The sequence below is a fragment of the Syngnathus floridae genome, chromosome 5 (assembly GCF_059516105.1).
Source record: "Syngnathus floridae isolate MCC-2025c chromosome 5, RoL_Sflo_1.0, whole genome shotgun sequence".
NCBI classification, from domain to species: Eukaryota; Metazoa; Chordata; class Actinopteri; order Syngnathiformes; family Syngnathidae; genus Syngnathus; species Syngnathus floridae.
In genome coordinates this window covers 9,180,231-9,202,452 of record NC_142417.1, presented here as the reverse complement: position 1 = coordinate 9,202,452, position 22,222 = coordinate 9,180,231, and the positions used below count along the sequence as shown (strand labels likewise).

Here is a 22,222-nt window from a genome sequence, read left to right as displayed (position 1 = left end):
TGAAGTTTAAACATAACACAACACATATGTCGGGAGAAGGCACTGAGCAAAATATCTGTCAGCAGGTACACAAGTGACTTTGGAAATCACACAAATCATTTGATTACAATGATTGCCTCAAAAGTTTGCGCAATAAAATATCAATTTAGGGGTCCAGTCCAGCACCATATCATTTTGATCCAGACAGTTTCCTTTGTTTTTTCTTTTAGTTATCTGTTTGGACCACACAAAAACACTTGTTTCTAATATTAGTATAATTTTTTTCCCAGATTTTTTTTGTGCACTGATCTGAACATCTCTTTATTATTAGACATGTGAGCCTTTAATTATTATTTATTTGTCAGTGAGTATTAAATGCAAGTGTCATTGCATTCTAATGAGTTTTTTGCGAATTTTGACTTCACTAATGCGTGTATTTGATAGCAACGACTATATTTGCATATTTGTCCGTTGACATGGACCAAAAAAGAAGCAACTCGTGAGCTTTTACGACCGCTACCCCCTTTCTCTTGTCTTGGCGCAGGAAGTCCCTCCGTTTGTCCGTTGCTGGGACGACGCGCGTATAGGAAGGACTCCATTCCGTGCGCGCACAAACACTTGCCAGTGCACAATATTAGATTAAAAAGAAAAAAAAACTACACTTGTACTCATGGCCCACGACGATATCCGCGTGGAATGGATACGACAGCGAGTTCGTGTTTGTTTCAATTTAGCTGATAACAAATGTTTCGACGAGCTTCTGAGTAGGAGAAATGGGAAAGAGGAGGATGAACTTATTCGCTTTTTAAATGTCGTTTCTGCAGAAAACATTGCATCGTGCCTCCTGTTTATGAAAACTGTCCGAGAGGAGGCGATTGAAGTTAAAATTCCTCAAGGTGAGTTTCCTATTTATTAATCTGTCATTAAATTATTTTCATGTTCTCTTTGTACCATTAACATCAGAAAAGAGCAGCTCCAGTGAGTCTTTGGATCATGAGGGGCAATTGGAGATCCAACGAGGAAACAAGACTCCTGAACAACCACTCAGTCATGTGAGATGAAAAAAGAAGAATATTTATTATTGGAGAATAAATAAGACAACTATTGTGTTATTTTTTGTTTTCAGACAATTCAACTAGTCTATCACACTGAGCTTCACATGGCAATAAACCGAGTTCCAGAGAGATTTGCCAAATCTCGGGTTTTGTATTTCCTCAGGACCACAAAGAGTAAGAGCAGTATCAAGATCGTCACAATTCCGGTGGGAAAACCAGTGCATTATTAGTGTTTCATTTCAGGGGCCATTGTAGAACCATTTGACATCATCGAAGCGAATAATCTGATGCCCAAGTTCTTGGAGACCGGTTTTCATAATGGACACAACCTACGAACACTGCAGAAAAAACTTGTTCATGTAAGTGACAGTCAAAGCAGTCAACAACAAGACAGGACACAACAAGAATTTATGAAAAAAAAAATCTACTAAAGGGAATTTACAATTAAGTAGTGTACATTTTTTAGATCTATATTCCATTAATGACTGCCCATCAGTTGAAGAAAACTAAAGCTGGCTGTCAGACTGAAGCAGGTTCTCCTCATGAAGAGTTTTGTGGTGGTAAGGAGACTCCAACCAAGCAGCCAAGTGACCAAGCACCCGTTCGAAATGAGCTACTCAACAGCACACACAAGTTTTTGACCTTGGTCAATTCAACTATTCAACAGCTTAAAACTCAAGGTTTGTATGCAACTTTATTAAGCTGTCCATCTCTTGTGCGAATTATCTCAGAGGGATCATAATACGATTTGTCATCCTTTCTAGCATCATTTCCATTTATGTAATGGCATCATCACACCATGTCAGTGTTGAGCAACTTTTTCTGTTCTATTTTCATTGTAGATGACATTGCACTGAGCATCCCAGAGTTAGATCTGAAACCAGATGTCAGTGACCTGCTGACTAATTCAGCAATAGTCGAGAAGTTGGAGCAGTGTGTGATGAACTGGCAGACCCAGCTTACTGTCGTTATTGAGGAGCAAGAAAAAAAGAAGCCTCTGACGCCGAGTCCGATGGCAGAAATCGTTTTTTGGCAGGAGCGTGTGTCCATCCTGAGTGCTCTGAGAATGAAGCTGAATCAACCTGTGGTAAAGAAGATTCTACTGGTGCTGACCAAAGCAAAAGCAGCTGTGATCCCCACTATGGAAGCGACAGAAGCGAAACTTGATAAATACTGCCTGGAGGCAGATGAAAATGTCCGCTTCCTCCAAACACTGGAAAGACATTTCAAAGTGAGCTATATGTTTTATCCAAATTTGGTGAAATGTTCATATATTTGAAGAAGAAAAAAAAAAGCCAGCCAGATGTTAATTGACAGGAGGAACATTATAATTGTTTCACCATCCTCACCAAGTGTTTTATGTTGTAGAATCTGGCCACAGGAGCAAACTTCAGTGTGATTTTGGAGACCATCCCATCTCTTATGAACAGCCTACAAATTGTGTGGTTAATCTCCAGCCATTATAACAAGAATGAACGCATGGTCCCGTTGATGGAGCGGATTGTTTGGCAATTGTCTGAGCGTGTGGCTCAAGTCATTGATATCCATGTACTCTTCAGGTATGTGGATTCTAATTATGCATGAGGTCATTTCTTCATCATGAGAGTCTGATTGTGTCTCTTGGATAGAGAGGAAAGAAAATTGGCAAAATCCAAGGTGACTGATGCCAAGCAAGTTCTGGATTTGTGGAAATCGTCTTATTTTGAAGTGCGTGCTGAAATTGAAGAAGGAAGAACTGGTCAATGTTGGGAGTTTGATAGGAGAAAGCTCTTTGAGAAAACTGATTACATGGCTGCCATCTGCCAAGACTTGTACAACGTTTTGGAGGTCAGTGTTGTCCTTCCAGGCATCGTCACACTGTTAACTCAATATTAATATATGTCCTGGTTAATGCAGAATTTGGATGAGTATTTCAACATCTTCAGCCCAGAGTTAAAAAGTGTGACTTTGGACCCAAAACGTTTCGATGAGATGCTGATCAAAGTCGACACCCTCATCATTCCTTTTGAAGAAGCCACTTTTGATCCTTTCAATAGTTGTAAGATGAGCAGCTGGAAAATCATCATGCAAAACTTTAACAGTGGTCTTTATGTAAGTTTACAATTCAAAGGCGTTTTCATGATGTATATGTACTTTGGATTAATTTTGCTCTGCACCTTCTATTTTGTGTTTGACCAGGCCATTGAGAGGGAGCTCATTGCCTTCATTGACAAGTCCTTCAAATCACTGCGCTCTTCAACTGCTGCTTTTGGAATGCTTATGAAATACAAAGACATTCGCTCTAGACCAGCCATCAATAAACATTTGATGAAAAAGACGAATGAACTTCTAGCTCAGTATTGCAAAGAGGTTTGTCTGAGATCACTGTCGTTACATACAGTATTTTTCCCAGAGAACGAGACAACCCCATCTTCAAGTCCTCAAAGCACATGATGATCCACCAATAGATCTTACCAGTGATCCTGAAGATTCCTGTATTAAGCATATGTCACTTATATTTCCTACAGGTGGACAATGTGAATGACCTATTTGAGGAAAATAAAAACAAACCAAAAATAAATAAGAATGAGCCCCCCGTGGCAGGCAGCATCAGATGGGCACATACACTTTTTCACCATGTAAAAGATGGAATGCTTCCTCTCCTGACAATGCCGGATTTATTAGAGAGTGAAATGGGGAAATTGGCGAGTGATTCTAATTTTGCACAATTGCATTGACACGAATGGTAAAACAGATTTTTCATTTATTCTAAATGTGACTCTTGGGATTTTTTTTTCTCAGGCAAAAAATAAATACTTGGAAATGGCAAAAAAAATGACAGAGTATGCCGTTAAGAAGTATAAATCATGGGTATCTGACACTGAACGCAACTTGCCGTTGTTACTCAAGACACCCATTTTGGCCATCATTGTGAATGAAAGCCAAGACCAGAAAGAGCTGGTATGCATCATTGTCACTGGATTACCTCACAGTAAATAAGTAATTTAAATATATATATATTTTTTTGTTTTGGAAATTTCTCATAAAGGTCATCCCAACCAAGTCTGAAATCAGTTCACAAAAGGACAGACGATACCGTGTTAACTTTCCACCAGAGATCATGACAATCATTTCAGAGACAAAAAACTTGATTTTAATGTCCTTCTCTGTGCCTGAGGTCGCTCAAAACGTGACTCTGCAGGAGCTCAACTTCATCAGGTGGTCATAATTTCAGACATCAGAACAACAACAAAAATGTTAACCTCTGCATTTTACATTGGATTTAGGTACAAGGATGATATACACAAGCTTGTCAGCAGCTACAACTCGACAGTTGATAGTCTGAGTGATGCAAAGATCGCCATGTTGTGTGAAATCATCAAAACGGTTGAAACACTCTTGTTATCAGGATGCAAAAGATTGAACTGGAATTCCTTGGGTAATGTTGCTAAAAAGTTGCTATAACTTCTTGCTCTGAAAAGAAATTTAGTTGAAATGAGCATATGTTTGAATTTAGCAATTGCAGATTTCATCAATGAAGCCAATCAAGAGCTTTCAAAGTTTGAGTCAATTGTCAGTCAAATAGACAACGACGAGACTGATATTGAAGCCAAGCTGCGATCGATAATGATGGCAGACCTCCTGAAATTCCCTGCTCCACATCAGACAGACCTTTTACCAAGTACATTTAATCAAAACATAATTTTTTTATATCAAATGTCACGCACCAAACTAATAATCTTTTTATCATTTTTTTTCCAGGTGTCAGGGAGTTTTGTGAATGCATTGATGGAGAGCAGCTCAAGACATTGCAATTGTTGAAAAGCAAATACACTGAAATTGGACCTATCATCACTAAGGTGGAACATTTGATTATGGAAACAAACACTGGCAAGTGCAGCAGTATGGCAAATTACTATGCATACTGGGAACGCAAGGTGCACGATTCGCTCATAAACATGATTCTGAGGTAATTAAGCAATAACAATTATTGAGCATCACACAAGGGCCATCTCGATAACAAGCATTCTGTTGATTGCCACATTCAGGAACATCAAGGCCTTCAACGCTGTGCTGATAGGGAGCGAGCCTCTTTTCCGTATTGACGCCATCCTATCGGCCCCCAAGATTTTGTTGCAGCCTAAAACAAACGAAATCTGCCAGTTACTTATGTGCTGCATCAAAGATTGTGTCGAGAGCACCAAAGTAGGTGTCTTCTTGTCAGTCTTCCTGGACTGTTACAAATTTTAGGCTAGAGATGTGCATTGGCATTTGAACTCCGTCCACCTCCATGTTTGTGTTTCAGGAATTTGTGCGTTGGATGAATGGAACCTGCATTGAGTGCCCACCACAACATGTAGATGGTGATGACTTGGTGACTTTTAGCTTCTATGAAGAAGTGTGTCAACATCCTCAAATCAACGAAAGTGCCTTTGCCGTATCCCAGAACATTCAGCAGCTGCTGCTTTCTGTCGACCAGCACCTTAACCACTGGAAACAGTACCATGTTCTATGGGAAAGGGACAAAGCCACAGTCTGTGAGAGGTTTGCTGCTAAAAACCCTTCAAGTGCTATATATGATCAAAGGCTGCAGTTCTATGCTCAAATTTGTGAAAAGGTGGTTCTGGAGCCTTTGTTTAAGAACGTACACATTGTCCAATTAAACCTGGAGCCACTGTGCCGGACGGTGCAGGAGATGGCTGAGTCTTGGATCAATTCATTGGGGAGTTTGCTCAACAAGTCAGCCAAGGAGGAACTCTTCAACTTAAAAGATCAACTCATGGTAAAATGCATTGTGAAAAACTTTTTCCCTATATGTTTTCCTTTGGATAATTTTTGTTCTACAGCAACTTTCTGAGAAGCTGAAACAGAGTCCTGACACTTTTGAGAGCTTGAAGAATGTCCTTAGGACTGTCTCAACCATTAGAGATATGTCTCTTAATGTGGAGTTGTGCATCATGGATATCCAGGAAAGATACAGAACGTTGACTCTGTACAAAGTGGAGGTACTGTAAAATTATATATTATATGCATAGTTTTCAAAATAATGGAGACGTTCTTTATGTGTAGGTTGAAAAATCTGAACTGGAACTGGTAGCAAATATTAAGAAGATTTGGAAGGACCTGTTTGCAAAATCCAGACAAGTGGATCTGAGTTTGACAGACATAAAAACATCATTCAAAGAGGTTAGAACATTGAAACTTAGCATAAACAATCACATCACATAAAATAGCAAAAATAAAGTACTACTGCTGCAGTTTTATATTGATCACCTGTTTGTTTTAAAATGACAAAAATAAAGTAATTACAGTAGTACTGCTGCAGTTTTATATTTATCACTTGCTTTACATCCAGACTACTAAGAAGATGGCAGAAGACTTTCAAGAGGAGTTGTCCATCTTTTCTGAAAGTTTTAACATGCATGGTCCTGGAGTTGTTGGAAATGACTTAGATAAAGGTATTTCGTTTTTTTTATTTGTAACCTGCACAGTAATTATGTGAGTATCATTCAATGTCAATGCATTGAGCCATCTGGATCTTTTCTTCTAGGACTTTTAATCATGGAATCCTATGAAGCAGAGCTGGCCAAGATGGTGGAAAGACGGCAGGAGCTAGCCAATGCTGAGAAGCTAATGGACCTCTCCGTCCTCGCATATCCAGAGATTGTAAGCATCCAAAAAGACATGAATGGCTTACGGCAGATTTATGGCATCTACCGTGATCAAAAGGTCAGCTTTAAATTTCTCTTTTAAAAATTCACACTAACACAAATATCATGATATCAGATTTTATGGACAATTCATATCTCTGGTTCCTGATATTGTTTCTCAGATTGCAAAGACCAAGTGGTCACAGACCTTGTGGGTGGATTTAGATATCCACTTGCTTCAGCGAGGTATTGAATCCTTTGTCCAAGATTTGAGGAAGCTGCCCAAAGATGTGCGAGCCCTGCCTGCGGCTTGCTTTGTCGACAGCAGATTGAAGGAATTCACAGATTCTCTTCCTCTTTTGCTGGATCTGAAGAATGAAGCGCTCAGAGAAAGGTCAGTGTCCTTACTTGACCATAATCATTTTTAGATTACAACATATTTTTAGATTAGAACATAAATGAACTGGTCATTTAAGAGATTTGGATTTTCGAAACTTTTTCCATTTTTCGACAAATGGAAGTTCTGTGGTTTTATACTCGGTTGCACCAGACACTGGAAGGAGCTGATGAAAAGGACTGGCACAAGCTTTGAGATGAACACAAGCAGCTTTACTCTGGAGAACATGTTTGCCATGGATCTTCATAAATATGCCGATGTCATTGATGATATTGTCACCTCGGCTGTAAAAGAGCTTGGTATTGAAAAGGTAAGCGCGTCTGTCCATTGATGATCCTGGATTTGAGGTGGATGCAAATATCTAAGAATTTCTGTGTGTGCTTCTAAGGGTGTGAAGGAGATGGTGGAGACCTGGGAAAAGATGAAATTCATTGTACAACCCTACAGTAAAGGCACCCAGCAGCAGTCTTTTGTCTTGGGTGCGGTAGATGAGATCCTGTCGATTGTGGACAATGACGCCATGAATTTGCAGAGCATGGCTGGGAGCCGTTTTGTTGGACCTTTCTTGAGCACCATTCAAAAATGGGAAAAGAACCTGTCCCTTATCAGCGAGACCATAGAGGTTACAAGTCAAGCCCCGTTCAACACTTGAGCTGAATTTGAAAATACTGAATGAAAAATGTTTTGCACAGGTTTGGTTGCTGGTACAAAGGAAATGGATGTACTTGGAGAGCATATTCATTGGTGGTGATATTTCTTCACAGTTACCGCAGGAAGCCAAGAAATTTGACATCATTGACAAAAAGTTCAAAGATGTGAGTGTTGGTCAAATATGAATATAATTCATAACTGAACTATAAATTGTATAATATTATTTGCTATGCAGATAATGAATGAAACACAGAGCAACCCAAACATAAAGCACTGTTGCCTGGTCCCAAACCGGCTAACGGACCTGCAGACCCTCAGTGAGAATCTTGAGAGGTGTCAGAAGAGTCTCAACGACTACTTGGATTCTAAACGGGACGCATTCCCTCGCTTCTTCTTCATCTCTGATGATGAACTGCTCAGCATTTTGGGGAGTAGTCACCATGAATGTGTGCAGGAACATATGATCAAGGTAACAGTGGGCAGATATTGTCCTTCAAAGTAGCCGGTACAGAATGTAAAATGTTCCGACCTTTCCTCTCCTTTCTTCCGCTAGATGTATGATAACATCGCATCTCTCCGGTTTGACTCGGAAAGCAGTGGGGAAATATCAGCGGGAGCTATGGTGTCCGCCGAGGGTGAGGTGATGGACTTTCAAAAGGCCGTCCCAGTCAAAGGAAGGGTGGAGGAGTGGATGACAGGAGTTCTGTACGAGATGAGAAGAACGAATCGACTCATCACGAAGGAAGCGATCTTCCGCTACTGTGAGGACAGAGGCAGGTATGTGTCAGCGTGTTTATAACTCCGACTGCGGGTAAAACCTTTCCCACCCACCACGAGTCTGCTTGTCCCTCAGGGTGGACTGGATGTTGCTGTTCCAGGGCATGGTGGTGCTGGCTACAAATCAAGTGTGGTGGACGTGGGAGGTGGAAGATGTTTTTAACAACTTGAAAAAGGGAGACAAATACGCTTTAAAGAACTATGCAACAAAAATGCACCAGCAGATTGATGAGCTGGTGACACGTTCCACACAGCCTTTGAAGAAAAATGACAGAAAGAAGATCAACACCGTCCTTATTATCGATGTTCACGCAAGAGATATTGTAGACAACTTTGTCTTGAACAGGTACAGCTCATTTTGGGCTAACAGCGATCATCCACTTGCGTGTAAAGACCAACTTGAGTGTCGTGGTCTTCTTTGCAGTATTACAAATGCTAAGGAGTTTGAGTGGGAAAGCCAATTGAGATTCTACTGGGTCCAGGAAGAGGACAATCTTCTCGTGCGTCAGTGCAGTGCGACTTTCAGCTACGGCTACGAATACATGGGGTTGAATGGTCGGTTGGTTATTACTCCTCTGACAGACCGGATCTACCTCACCATCACACAGGTTTGGGAAGACTTAACACACATTAAAGCACACAGTTGTTGACTTGTTGACATTTGTGTGAAGGCTCTCTCCATGTTCCTGGGTGGCGCTCCTGCCGGACCAGCTGGCACCGGAAAGACAGAGTCCACCAAAGATCTTGCCAAAGCTTTGGGCCTGCTCTGTGTGGTTACCAACTGTGGTGAAGGCATGGACTACATGGTAGCCAATCAGAAGCAGCGACTGCATTGCCATCACGGATCACTTTGACATTTGTGTGTGAACCATTCCCTTCCTTGTGCAGGCTGTGGGGAAGATCCTCTCCGGCCTGGCCCAATGTGGAGCTTGGGGCTGCTTCGATGAATTCAACCGTATCGATGCCTCAGTCCTTTCAGTTATCTCTTCCCAAATCCAAACCATCCGCAATGCTCTCATTTTGTATCTTAAAATATTCAATGTAAGTCTTTGAAATGCTATAAATTGTTGCATCGTTGAACCGTAGCTAACCACCACCATATTCTTTTGGAAATCAGTTTGAAGGTCACGAGATTACCCTGGATAGCCGAATCGGGATCTTCATCACCATGAACCCAGGCTATGCGGGGCGCACAGAGCTGCCCGAATCAGTCAAAGCGCTCTTCAGGCCTGTGGTGGTGATCGTGCCCGACTTGCAACAGATTTGTGAGATCATGCTGTTTTCTGAGGGATTCCTGATGGCCAAGGCGAGCAATTGAGCCACAATTGATATTTGCATTCAGACAACACTCCAAAACGTTGACAAGCACATTTTCTCCTGAAAACATCTCTCCACTGTGGTTTGATCCAGGTCCTTGCAAAGAAGATGACGGTGCTGTACAAGTTGGCTCGTGAGCAGCTGTCCAAGCAGTCTCATTATGACTTTGGCCTGCGAGCTTTGAAATCTGTCCTTGTCATGGCAGGAGAACTGAAGAGAGGCTCTCCAGACATCACTGAGGTACAATCATCATCGTATTGTGACAAATTTAATTCCTGCATGGCAACTACCTCCAGAGGATTTAATTTAATGCTGTTTTCCTTGAAGCCATTGTTTTGTTTAGTTTTTTCACATTTTTTGCAGTGACACCTTTTTAAGAGGTTCCCTCCTTTCTCTGCAGGATGTGGTATTAATGCGAGCCCTGCGGGATATGAATCTTCCAAAGTTTATATTTGAGGATGTGCCTCTGTTCCTTGGGCTGATCGCAGACCTGTTTCCAGGGCTGGAATGCCCTCGTGTTCGCTATCCCAACTTCAATGATGCTGTGGAAGGAAACCTGGAAGACAACAAATATGTCTTGTTGCCCATCCAGGTTCGTAGTGTCTAATTATTTAAATCCCAGGTTTCCACTGTGTGCAACAATCATTTCACGTTTGAGTCTTGGGATGGTGTCTGTGCTTTCAGGTGGATAAAGTGGTGCAAATGTATGAAACAATGATGACACGACACACAACTATGATAGTGGGCCCAACAGGGGGAGGCAAATCGGTTGTAATCAGCACATTATGTCAAGCTCAAACCAAGTCAGTGTTATTTCAGACAAACTCATTTTAAACTGCTGCCATATATTGTACTGCCTATGTGACGTTGTCATCCGATCTCATCACCAGATTGGGATTTCACACCAAATTATACCCTCTGAACCCCAAAGCTGTAAGTGTCATTGAACTTTATGGTATTCTGGATCCAGACACTCGGGACTGGACGGACGGGGTCTTATCCAACATCTTCCGTGAGATCAACAAGCCCACCGACAAACAAGAGAGGCGGTAAGGCCAACACTAACTCTCTTCCTCTCTAAGTGTTGATATAGATTCAATTGCAATTTATCACACAATTACTCCTAGATATATTCTATTTGATGGGGATGTGGATGCTCTTTGGGTTGAGAACATGAATTCAGTCATGGACGACAACAAGCTTCTCACTCTGGCTAACGGAGAACGAATTCGTTTACAAGGTCACTGTGCCATGCTGTTTGAGGTTTGTATGTCATTTACTGCAGTCACGCATGTATGATCTACATACGTGTGAATAACGTACATTGATTCCAGGTTGGAGATCTGCAGTATGCTTCCCCTGCTACCGTCTCACGCTGTGGAATGGTTTATGTGGACCCCAAAAATCTGCGCTACACCCCATATTGGCAGAAGTGGTTGACAGACAGACCCATCAAAGTAGACCACCCTCGTTTTATTGGACATGTACTATTCACACTCGAGTCATTTCTGTACCTTTACTGTGTATGTGTTTTTTAGCAACAAGAAGATCTTGATAAGCTTTTTGAAAAGTACGTGCACATCTTGATTGACATGATTGTGGAAGGTATCGTGGATGGGAAACAAGGACAGAAACTGAAGACTGTTGTCCCGCAAACTGACCTAAATATGGTTTGTGTGACCTGTGTTGCCTGATTTTTGCAAGAAAGGTGGCATCATTTGTGATCCAGTCAGGTGACGGCGATTCATATTGTGTCGCTGATCTGTTCAGGTATCGCAGCTGTGCATGATGCTTGATGCCCTACTTGAAACGGAGAACTTGAGTCCTGACGTGTTAGAGTCTTACTACCTGGAAGCTCTGTACTGCTCTCTTGGGGCAACGTTGTTGGATGACGGAAGAGAGAAATTTGATTACTTAATCAAAAGGACTGCTTGCTTAATTACTGTGAATGATGAAAAAACATTGGCTGGACCTGGTGAGATCCCAGGTAAGAGATAAATTTGGAGGATGGTTTTTATGGATTGATATTCACTTATTTTAAACAAGTTACGAACAAGAAGTAAACTAGTTTTTGCACGGAATCAAAGCCATTTTCAATGTTGATGATGATTAATGTTTTCTATTTTTTATTCAGGGTACCTGCCCACTCTCTTTGATTTTCATTTTGATGGAACACAACAGAAGTGGCTTCCCTGGAGTTGTCTGGTCTCAAAATACATTCATAATCATGACATGAAATTTGTTGATATTTTAGGTAAGGCCATTATGTAAAATTTACTGTGAGTGATTTTAACCAACCCAGCTTCTTCCTGCTCATATCTCAAATGTTTGGCCTTTGCCTCAGTCCCAACGGTGGACACCACAAAAATGACCTGGATCCTGGAGCAGATGGTGAAGATAAAGAGATCTGTTCTTTTGGTTGGCAACCCAGGAACCTCTAAAACAGCCACCATTCAAAACTTTCTGAAGAACCAAAACGAAGAAAAAAATGTGAGTTCACCATCCTGTCATTGCAACATTTGTGACTGCCCCAGCTGATTTGCATAATATTTCCCAACAGATGACTTTGACCATCAACCTTTCGTCCAGGACAACATCAATGGACCTCCAGAAAAACCTTGAGGCCAATATAGAGAAAAGGACCAAAGATGTATACGGTCCTCCTGTGGGCAAAAGATTGTTGGTCTTTATAGATGACATGAATATGCCAAAGGTATCTACTTTGTACGATCTACTTTAACCTGACGGTTTGAAGCGCCATCTTCATTCTTCCTATTCAGGTGGATAGCTATGGCACACAGCAGCCAATTGCACTACTGAAGCTCTTATTGGACAGAGGAGGCATCTATGACCGAGGGAAGGAGCTCACCTACAAAACCCTCAAGGACCTTGGCTTCGTCGCAGCCATGGGGATAGCTGGAGGTGGGAGGAACGAGGTGGACACTCGCTTTGTTTCACTCTTCAGCGTCTTCAGCATCCCTTTTCCTGCTATGGAGTCTCTCCACCTGATCTATGCCTCCATTCTTAAAGGCCACACCAAAGTGAGTCGCAGCACATCTAATGCACCTCATTCATGCCATGTCTCATTAATTTGATTGGATATTTTAGAACTTTGAGGATGCAGTACAGAAGGTTTGCGATAAAATCACCGTCTGCACCCTGGAACTGTACAACGGCCTCGTCAAAGACCTTCCACCGACTCCAGCAAAGTTTCACTACATCTTTAACCTGCGAGACCTATCGAGGGTCTACAATGGCTTGACCCTCACTCAGCCTGAGAGGTATGATCAGGTCAATGATTTTGATATTACATTGTGCTTTGTATTTGTGTCCTTGATATTTGCTTGACTTCATTTCACCATAACAGATTTTCAACGGTCTCTATATTTGTACGGGTTTGGAGAAATGAGTGTCTGAGAATTTTCCATGATAGACTCATCGATGAAAAAGACAAAAAAATGGTATGGACTCATTTTCTGTTCACTATAATAATATTGCTTTAAAGATTTGATGACACCAGTGGATCCCCTTCCTCCCCAGGTTCAGGCTCTTATAAAGAACTTAGTTGAGGTGCATTTCAAGGCCAACTTGGATGATGTTATGAGAGACCCGATTCTTTTTGGAGACTACAGAGCAGCGCTTAGTAATACAGAATCAAGAGTATATGAGGACTTGCTGGATTATGAGGCTTGTAAAGCTCTATTTCAGGTATAATGATGTTGTTATCAGTGAAAGGTTGTTTTATGGTTTGAAATTGGACCTGTCAAAAAGACCAATGTTGTATTCTGCAGGAGATTCTGGAGGAATATAATGATAGAATCTCAAGGATGAATTTGGTGCTGTTCTATGACGCTTTGGAACATCTGACCCGCGTGCACCGAATCATCCGCATCGATCGAGGTCATGCTCTGCTTGTGGGTGTGGGAGGCTCGGGCAAGCAGTCCATCACCAAGCTTGCTGCCTTCGCTGCTGACTGCGAGGTTGTAAAACAAATAATACATGTTGAAAATAAATCGCATCTAATCGTTTATGGCTCTCATACGTTCGCCGAAATAAATTATATCAAGGTCCGCAAACTTCAGTTCCAATCAGTTTGTATAAAATGTAAATAAGTGTAATGATTTGATAATTCTTTTCAATCGTTAGTCAATTGATTACTACACTATAAAGACATTTAATGTTCAAAATGAAAAATTTTAATGGGTTTTGTTGTTAAAAGGAAAGGTGATATAACAGTGATAAACAAACTGAATTCCTAGCTTTTCGGAATCCGTTGTGGGCATCAAAATCAAATTGAGAGAATATTTAGAGGGGGGGGGAACTAACTAACTAACTAGCTTGAACATAAAATATCTTGTCTTTGTATTAAATTGAGTATTGATTGAAAAAGATTTGCAAAACATTGTATTCTGTTTTTATTTACATTTTACACAATGTCCCAAATTCATTCGAACTGGGGTTTGTATTTGAAATCATGACTTTAAATTCTAATAGCCTTTTTTGTCCTCCTCAGGTGTTTGAAATAACACTCAGCCGAGGATATTCGGAGTCAAATTTTTATGAAGAATTGAAAACATTGTATCTGAAACTTGGCATTGAAAATAAGAAGACCGTGTTTCTCTTCACTGATGCTCATGTTGCTGAGGAAGGTTTTTTGGAGCTCATCAACAACATGCTTACGTCAGGTTGGACATACTGTAACTCTTAATGTTTTATTTTTAATGATTTAGTAATTTGATGAAACAAGCTTTCTTCTGATAGGTATTGTTCCCGCGTTGTTTCCCGATGATGAGAAAGAAGCGATTCTCAACCAGCTTCGCGAAGAAGCCCTCATGAATGGATCCGGTCCTTCTAAAGACAGTGTGTGGCAGTATTTTGTCAATAAAAGTGCCAGCAACCTACACATTGTTTTAGGAATGTCTCCTGTGGGAGATACCCTGAGAACACGCTGCAGAAACTTTCCAGGTGAAACCGAAAAATATTTTGTTATTAATGTCATTGATAATTATATTGTTCTTGTTTGTTTTTTTCAGGACTGATGAACAACACTGTGATAGACTGGATCTTACCATGGCCTCCCCAGGCATTGCGTGCTGTAGCTGAGTTTTTCCTAGGTTTGTAGTGAACATATTTTTGGAATCTGTGTCTCAGACACATAGCATGCTTAAATTGAGTTCCTGACTCAATTTGATGTCCTTAGTTTTTATGCCATTTAGTTCTATCTCATTCCAACCATGATTTACAACATAATCTGTTTCAGCCATTAATCATGAGGTTTGTGCTGGTTTTGTTAATTGCCCTAATTAGTCAATTCAAATGAAACATCAAACAAAACTTCCACAGCAGTGATGTGTGGGTGGTGAGGATAATATTGCTACTGGAATGTTGTGCTTTGTTATTCGTACAGGTGAAAGTGAAATGATTCCCAAGGAACACGCTCAAGCTGTTATCGAGCATGTCTGCATGGTTCATAAATCGGTTGGCGACTACAGCATTCGGTTCCTGCAAAAACTTCGACGTTCTAACTATGTCACCCCGAAGAACTACTTGGACTTCATAAGCACATATGCTAGCCTGCTGCAGGAAAAGGATCAGTATATTCTTGGTATGAGGATGGGAAATAATGGAATGGTTAAATTTGCAGTGGGAATGTGACGATCATTGATGTGTTCCAGCGCAGTGCAAACGTCTCGAAGGAGGCTTGGATAAGCTTAAGGAAGCCAGCGTGCAACTGGATGAGCTGAACATCAAACTGGCAGAACAGAAGGTGGTTCTCGCGGAAAAGTCCACAGCCTGTGAGACCATGCTGATGGAGATTGCCTCCAACACCACTGTGGGTCAGTGAAAACCTGCAAAGTTTATATAATATTGTCCTGGCTGAAAAATAAAAACATAACATACTGCTACCGTACCGCTGGTAAATGCAAACTTTCCCTTTTAGCCGAGGAGAAAAAGACACTGGCCGAAGAGAAAGCCACAGAGATTGAAGAGCAAAACAAAGTGATTGCTGTCGAAAAGGCAGAAGCAGAAACATCCCTGGCTGAAGCTCTGCCGGCATTAGAAGCCGCTCGCATTGCCTTGCAAGACCTCGATAAATCTGACGTCACTGAGATCAGGTAAAGTCTGGCAGGATGACTTGTTCAACAAAATTGGTCTAGTGTACATTCATTTTATTGGATGAAGTTGATTGGCCTGTCCATCCTGCCATTCGCTCGTTCCTTCGTTTAGATCCTTTGCAAAGCCGCCCAAGCAGGTCCAGGTGGTGTGTGAATGCATCCTGGTGCTGTGTAAGAAAAAGGAAATTAGCTGGCAAGCCGCCAAGGCGATGATGTCAGATCCTGGCTTTCTGCGTTCACTGATGGAGATGGACTGTGATGCAATCAGTCCCAACCAGGTCAAGACTGTCAGAGGTAGGTCAACTTCCTGATACATTGAGGCAATAATAAATGAAATTCATCATGGTCAAATTTGCATTGCTGTCCATGCAGTCTGCTACAGTGACTTCCTTGTGCGCTTTGCTTCATAGGCTTCTTGAAGGCCCTCGGGACCAGCCTTGAAGAAATGCAGGGCATCAGCAAAGCAGGTTCAGGAATGTACAAATTTGTGGAGGCTGTCGTCGGTTACTGCGAAGTCGCCCGAGAGATCAAACCCAAAAGGGACAAAGTAACGTAAAATCAGGTCAGCGAATTAGATTTACAGAATGAACAGTAATGTGACTCGTATTTTGCAGGTGGCCCGTCTCGAAAGAAATTTCTTTCAGAGTAAGAAAGAGTTGGAGACCATTCAAAGTGAGCTCACTGATATCCAGAGGGAGCTGAAGGCTCTCGGCGACAAATATCAAACCGCTATTGCGGAGAAACAGAAACTGCAAGAGGAGGCCGAACTCATGGAGAGAAGACTGATAGCGGCCGACAAACTCATCTCGGGCTTGAGCTCTGAGAATGTGAGGTGAGATGGCCGTGGAAGTGCTGAACAGCACTCCAAAAAAGATGCCAATTTGTTGTTTATTCTTTTTCCTGGTTTCCGTTTTTAGGTGGACACAAGATTTAGAGGGGTTGAAGCAGCGGCGCGTGCGTCTCCTCGGAGACTGCCTCCTCTCGGCTGGCTTCCTGAGCTACGAGGGAGCCTTCAGCTGGGACTTCAGGAATCTGATGGTGTATGAAACCTGGGTTAATGACGTCAAGGAGAGAGGCATCCCCTTGAGCGAACCTTTTAAAGTGGACAACTTACTCACGGACGAGGTGGAGATCAGCAGGTCAGAAGGCACCCACGTGCTTGCTGAGAACGACCTGCCGTTGTCTTCCTTTTGGCTCAACGTCGGGAATTTACAGGTGGGGGTCGGAGGGCCTGCCCCCGGACGAACTGTCGGTGCAGAATGGAATCCTCACGACGAGAGGCAGCCGTTTCCCCATGTGCATCGACCCGCAACAGCAAGCCCTCAACTGGATTAAGAAGAAGGAGGCGAGCAATAACCTCAAGGTAAAAAAAAAATTATATTATTGTTTCAAGTGCTGCATTGTCACTGTTAATTTTCAGAATAGCTCCTTTGAACAAAATTCGAGCATTTCCCCAAATGGCGACCTCCTTTTGTTCACAGATCTCGTCCTTCAACGATCCAGACTTCCTGAAACATCTGGAGATGGCCATCAAATATGGATTCTCGTTCCTATTCCAAGACGTGGATGAGTACATTGACCCTGTGATTGACAATGTCCTTGAGAAGAACCTGAAAGGAGCGGAGGGCAGGCAGGTGGTCATGCTGGGTGACAAAGAGGTGGACTATGATCCCAACTTCAGACTTTACCTCAACACCAAGCTCGGAAACCCCAAATTTTCTCCATCTGTCTTTGGAAAAGCCATGGTTATCAATTATACCGGTAAGAGTGCTCCGTTTGACAACCTCTGTTTTGGTGCACATTCTGGCCCAGGCTGAGACTTGAATTGACCTGCAGTGACCCTGAAGGGCCTGGAGGACCAGTTGCTCAGTGTCATCATGGGCTTCGAGAAGAAGGAGCTGGAAGAGCAGCGTGAGTTTCTGATCCAAGAGACGAGCGACAACAAGAAGCTGCTGAAGAACCTCGGCGACACCCTGCTCAGGGAGCTGGCCACGTCCACGGGAAACATGTTGGACAACACGGAGCTGGTCTACACCTTGGAGGAAACCAAGTCCAAATCCAGCGAGGTCAGTTTGCCCAGAGAAAGAAGCGTTGATAGTTAGCTGTCATGTTTGACTTTCCGACCGTGTGATGGTCAGGTATTTGAGAAACTCAAGTTGGCTGTGACAACATCAGTGGACATCGATGTGCTCCGAAACGGCTACCGACCGGCTGCCAAGCGCGGGGCCATTTTGTTCTTTGCTTTGACGGAAATGGCTCTGGTAAACAGCATGTACCAGTATTCTCTGGCCTCGTATCTGGAAGTGTTTGACTTCTCCCTGCGTAAGTCGCCACCGAATACAGCCCTGCCAGAAAGACTGAAAAACATCAGGAACAGTCTGACCTATAACGTTTATAATTACGGTTGCACAGGTGAGGAACATCTTTCAAATATATGACTTTCTTTTCCAGTTTCACAGTATAATCATGGATGCTTTTTTTTGTTCACAGGCCTGTTTGAGAAACACAAGCTTCTCTTCTCGTTCAACATGACCATCAAAATTGAGCAGGCGGAAGATCGAGTGCCCCAGGAGGAACTGGAATTCTTCATCAAAGGTGACCGACTTGACGAAACTCCTCGGAGATTGTGAGCGTTTGCACTCACGGCAGACCGTCTTTGTCTCCTGCAAAGGTAATCTGTCCCTAGAAAAGTCTTCGAGCCAAAAGACTTGTAACTGGCTTCCCGATTCTTCCTGGGAAGATGTCGTGAAACTTTCGGAACTTTTTCCTGGCCAGTTTGCGTCTTTACCGGACGATGTTTGTAGAAACTCGTCAGAGTGGCAAACGGTAAGTGGCACTCCTTCTACCCATACGTGACGTTTAATCGCAAGCTTTTCCCTCATCAGCCATCCGACTGCCCTTGTGTTTCTTCGCAGTGGTATGATCTTGATGCACCGGAACAGGCTCCGATGCCAGCGAAATATGGCGAGAGGCTGACGGACTTTCAGAAGCTGCTCCTGCTGCGTTGTTTCCGGGTCGACAGAGTCTACAGAGCCATCACCGACTACGTCACCATCACCATGGGCGAGAGGTCTTTCTTTTAGTTCAAGTGTATTGAATGGCATAAATTGGGCGAACGTGCCAAGAGATAATGTTTAATATCTTTTTTGCCAGATATGTTCAACCTCCGGTGATCAGTTTTGACGTTATTTATGAGCAGAGCACTCAGTTCTCCCCTATTGTCTTCATCCTGAGCCCTGGCTCTGACCCCGGAGCTGACCTCATGAAACTCGCTGACAGGACTGGCTTTGGGAACAAGTTCAAGTTCCTTGCTATGGGCCAAGGCCAGGAGAAGGTACCATTGATTTTTTTTCCCTTATATTATTCTAAAAGGGCATTATCATGCTGCATATGAAATGGCTGAGTGGTAGAATGTCCATCTCACAAGTTCACAAACAAATCAGACATGAGCTAGGCTAGAGATGATGCAAATAGGAACAGGAAAAACCAGGGGGGAAAGCTCATCAGAGAGAAAAGGCCTGAACAAACATGACAAAGCAAACAACTGTTGTCAAAATATAATAACGCTCTGAACATAACCTTCAAAACTGCACAACTTCTCATGAATATTAATATTCTTCATTCTTAGCAAAAATGGAAATACTGAACCTTATATATAGTTTTTGGCCACAGCAATAGCTGTCTACTATTTAAAACTTGAAAAAAGGATGTGAAACGTGATGTTCTATTTTGCCCACTTCTTAAGGTTGCGCTACACCTTCTGGAACTGGCAGCGGCTCGTGGTCAGTGGTTGATGTTACAGAACTGTCACCTGCTGGTTAAATGGCTGAAAGATTTGGAGAAATGCATCGAGAGGGTCACCAAGCCTCACCCCAACTTTCGCCTTTGGTTGACCACCAACCCTATTGATGATTTCCCCATTGGCATTCTTCAAAAGTCTCTGAAGGTGGAATGACCAGCTCTCGTTATGTTTAGCAACGGGACCGCGTGAAACATAAATGTTGCTTTCCTGCTGGAACAATGTCTTGCCCCGCAGGTTGTGACCGAGGCTCCGAATGGTCTCAAACTCAACATGAGAGCCACCTACTCTAAAATCTCCCATCAGACATTGACGGATTGCCCGCACACGGCCTTCCGCAGCCTGGTCTACGTGCTGTCTTTCTTCCATGCCGTGGTGCAAGAGAGGCGAAAGTACGGCAAAATTGGATGGAATGTCCCCTACGACTTTAGCGAATCAGACTTCTTGGTAAGCGGTCCTAGGAACTGTCTGGACCGATCTGAACCGGCTTGCGTTACCTCGGTGATGCAACTGTGCTCGACAGGTGTGTTTGGAGATCTTGAACACCTACCTGACCAAAGCTCACAACCAGAAAGAGAGCAATATTCCCTGGGGAAGTATGAAGTATCTCATAGGCGAGGTTAGTTTACGAGATTAGAGCACGTCATACAACAGTGCTGCAAATTAATTATGTTCACATTTTGCAGGTGATGTACGGTGGACGAGTGATTGACAGTTTTGACCGCCGGATCCTGAACGTCTACATGGATGAGTACTTTGGAGACTTCCTCTTTTATGACTTTTGCCAATTCCACTTTTTCAAAAACAATGAGGTAGACTACAAGATTCCTCCAAATGGACCCGAGGATGTTTATGTTGGTCAGTTTTTAGTTGTGTCCCTCTGTGAGCATTTCTATAGTTCACTATTATGCTTCATAGCTTGTCATTGGTTACAGACGAGATTGAATCTCTTCCACTGGCAAACACCCCCGAGGTGATGGGCCTTCATTCCAACGCAGAGATCGGCTACTACACACAATCAGCAAAAGACATGTGGTTGCATCTCATCGATCTGCAACCGCAGACAGGTACCATGTGGCACTTGTCGTCCTTTTGCCTCACTTGTGTTCTATGTGGCTCTTTGCCACTTCACAACCGCTCTCCGCTGCTTCAGGCGAGTCTGGTGGAAGCATCAGCAGGGACGAGTACATCACTCAGGTGGCCCAGGACATCCAGAACAAGTTGCCTGCAGTTTTTGACCTGGATGTTACCCGCAAGAAATTTGGCACTGAGATATCTCCGACGTCGGTGGTGCTGCTTCAAGAACTAGAGCGCTTCAACAAGCTGATCGTTCGCATGAAGCAGTCTCTGGCTGAGCTGCAGAGGGTGAGCGGGAGGGACACGCTTGTGGCTTTTTATGTCTCTAGCAGACTTGCCTCGATTATGATTGTCCGGTGTGTGTAGGCCTTGGCTGGTGAGGTGGGCATGAGCAGTGAGCTGGATGAAGTCGCCCGGGCCCTTTTTAACGGTCAGATCCCTGCTATTTGGAAGAAGTTGGCACCTGACACACTCAAGTCGCTGGGCAACTGGATGATTCATTTCAAGAGACGATTTGAGCAGTATAAGTCATGGGTGAGGAAAGTCGTGCATGACATCATGTGCATTTGTGCAACAGATTTATTTGCATTATTTTCTGTCAATCCAAAGGTGGATTCAACAGAGCCAAAGGTCATGTGGTTATCAGGACTCCACATCCCAGAATCCTACCTGACTGCCTTAGTTCAAGCTGCATGCAGAGCAAATGGTTGGCCTCTGGATCTTTCCACACTTTACACTGAGGTGACCCGCCACCGTGAAGAGGACGAAATCAGAGACAGACCTGCACAGGGTAATTTACTGATCCCAATTTGATCAGATGTCACTTGAGACTGATTCATAGGATTTTTTTCTTGCAGGTTGCTTCGTGTCTGGTTTATACCTTGAAGGAGCAGACTGGGACGTGGAAATGGGCTGCCTGGTGAAGAGTAAACCAAAAGTTCTTGTGGTTCAGCTGCCCATTCTCAGAGTCATCCCAATAGAGACCCAACGTCTCAGGTTGCAGGTACGGATCACAATCCATGATGTGTGCATCAATCAATTTATTTTTTCCCCACCTAAAGTTTGCGCCAATGTTTGTGTGTTTTTCTTCACAGAATACTTTGCGGACACCAGTGTACACTACATCGTTGCGGAGGAATGCAATGGGTGTTGGTTTGGTTTTCGAGGCTGATCTGTCCACCACGCAGCACCTCTCCCATTGGGTGCTCCAGGGTGTCTGTTTATCCCTCAATACTGACTAAAAATACTATTTACCATTTACATCATCATCATCATCTCAAACCAGGCTTGTTGACATGACAGACTGACTTTATTGGCTACATTGTTTGGTACACCTGCACAGAATAATGGGGTGAAATGCAAAATAAAAATATTGTGCCCATGAAACATAATTTCCTGTTTTGATTTACATTGTCAAGTTTAAA

The 22,222-nt window shown here is 42.8% G+C and overlaps 1 protein-coding gene across 1 annotated transcript; it reads left to right on the top strand.

The window, feature by feature from the left end:
- Window positions 1–634: 634 nt before the first annotated feature.
- LOC148398005 (dynein axonemal heavy chain 10-like) lies at window positions 635–22,141 on the top strand. Its single transcript, XM_088377075.1, has 77 exons — window positions 635–875; window positions 943–1,031; window positions 1,106–1,208; window positions 1,278–1,393; window positions 1,501–1,714; window positions 1,877–2,265; window positions 2,403–2,593; window positions 2,663–2,861; window positions 2,931–3,125; window positions 3,213–3,383; window positions 3,542–3,718; window positions 3,816–3,974; window positions 4,063–4,232; window positions 4,301–4,452; window positions 4,531–4,695; window positions 4,776–4,983; window positions 5,063–5,219; window positions 5,320–5,796; window positions 5,861–6,019; window positions 6,084–6,200; window positions 6,370–6,472; window positions 6,565–6,743; window positions 6,847–7,058; window positions 7,215–7,371; window positions 7,450–7,683; window positions 7,754–7,876; window positions 7,948–8,181; window positions 8,266–8,489; window positions 8,566–8,835; window positions 8,914–9,097; window positions 9,161–9,295; window positions 9,378–9,530; window positions 9,607–9,795; window positions 9,900–10,046; window positions 10,207–10,398; window positions 10,491–10,609; window positions 10,697–10,855; window positions 10,934–11,069; window positions 11,141–11,263; window positions 11,345–11,476; window positions 11,577–11,793; window positions 11,941–12,060; window positions 12,151–12,296; window positions 12,367–12,519; window positions 12,587–12,847; window positions 12,915–13,087; window positions 13,174–13,267; window positions 13,347–13,514; window positions 13,598–13,786; window positions 14,320–14,491; window positions 14,568–14,771; window positions 14,840–14,920; window positions 15,214–15,411; window positions 15,482–15,643; window positions 15,748–15,922; window positions 16,035–16,216; window positions 16,333–16,469; window positions 16,537–16,754; window positions 16,840–17,061; window positions 17,138–17,285; window positions 17,404–17,683; window positions 17,759–17,988; window positions 18,061–18,334; window positions 18,413–18,517; window positions 18,594–18,748; window positions 18,838–18,992; window positions 19,076–19,256; window positions 19,668–19,868; window positions 19,959–20,168; window positions 20,245–20,340; window positions 20,408–20,579; window positions 20,657–20,788; window positions 20,875–21,086; window positions 21,165–21,332; window positions 21,408–21,588; window positions 21,656–21,801; window positions 21,893–22,141. Exons 1-77 carry the CDS (start codon window positions 650–652, stop codon window positions 22,037–22,039), a joined length of 13,704 nt encoding a protein of 4,567 aa, XP_088233201.1. The 5' UTR covers window positions 635–649; the 3' UTR covers window positions 22,040–22,141.
- The last annotated feature ends 81 nt before the right edge of the window (window positions 22,142–22,222 follow it).

Bases quoted from the DNA above. Each gene is read 5' to 3' on its own strand.
- LOC148398005 (XM_088377075.1), top strand. From the start codon at position 650: ATGGCCCACGACGATATCCGCGTGGAATGGATACGACAGCGAGTTCGT. The intron at 1,394-1,500 runs GTAAGTGACAGT...TACATTTTTTAG, and splicing joins TGCAGAAAAAACTTGTTCAT to ATCTATATTCCATTAATGAC. The intron at 17,684-17,758 runs GTAAGAGTGCTC...ATTGACCTGCAG, and splicing joins CATGGTTATCAATTATACCG to TGACCCTGAAGGGCCTGGAG.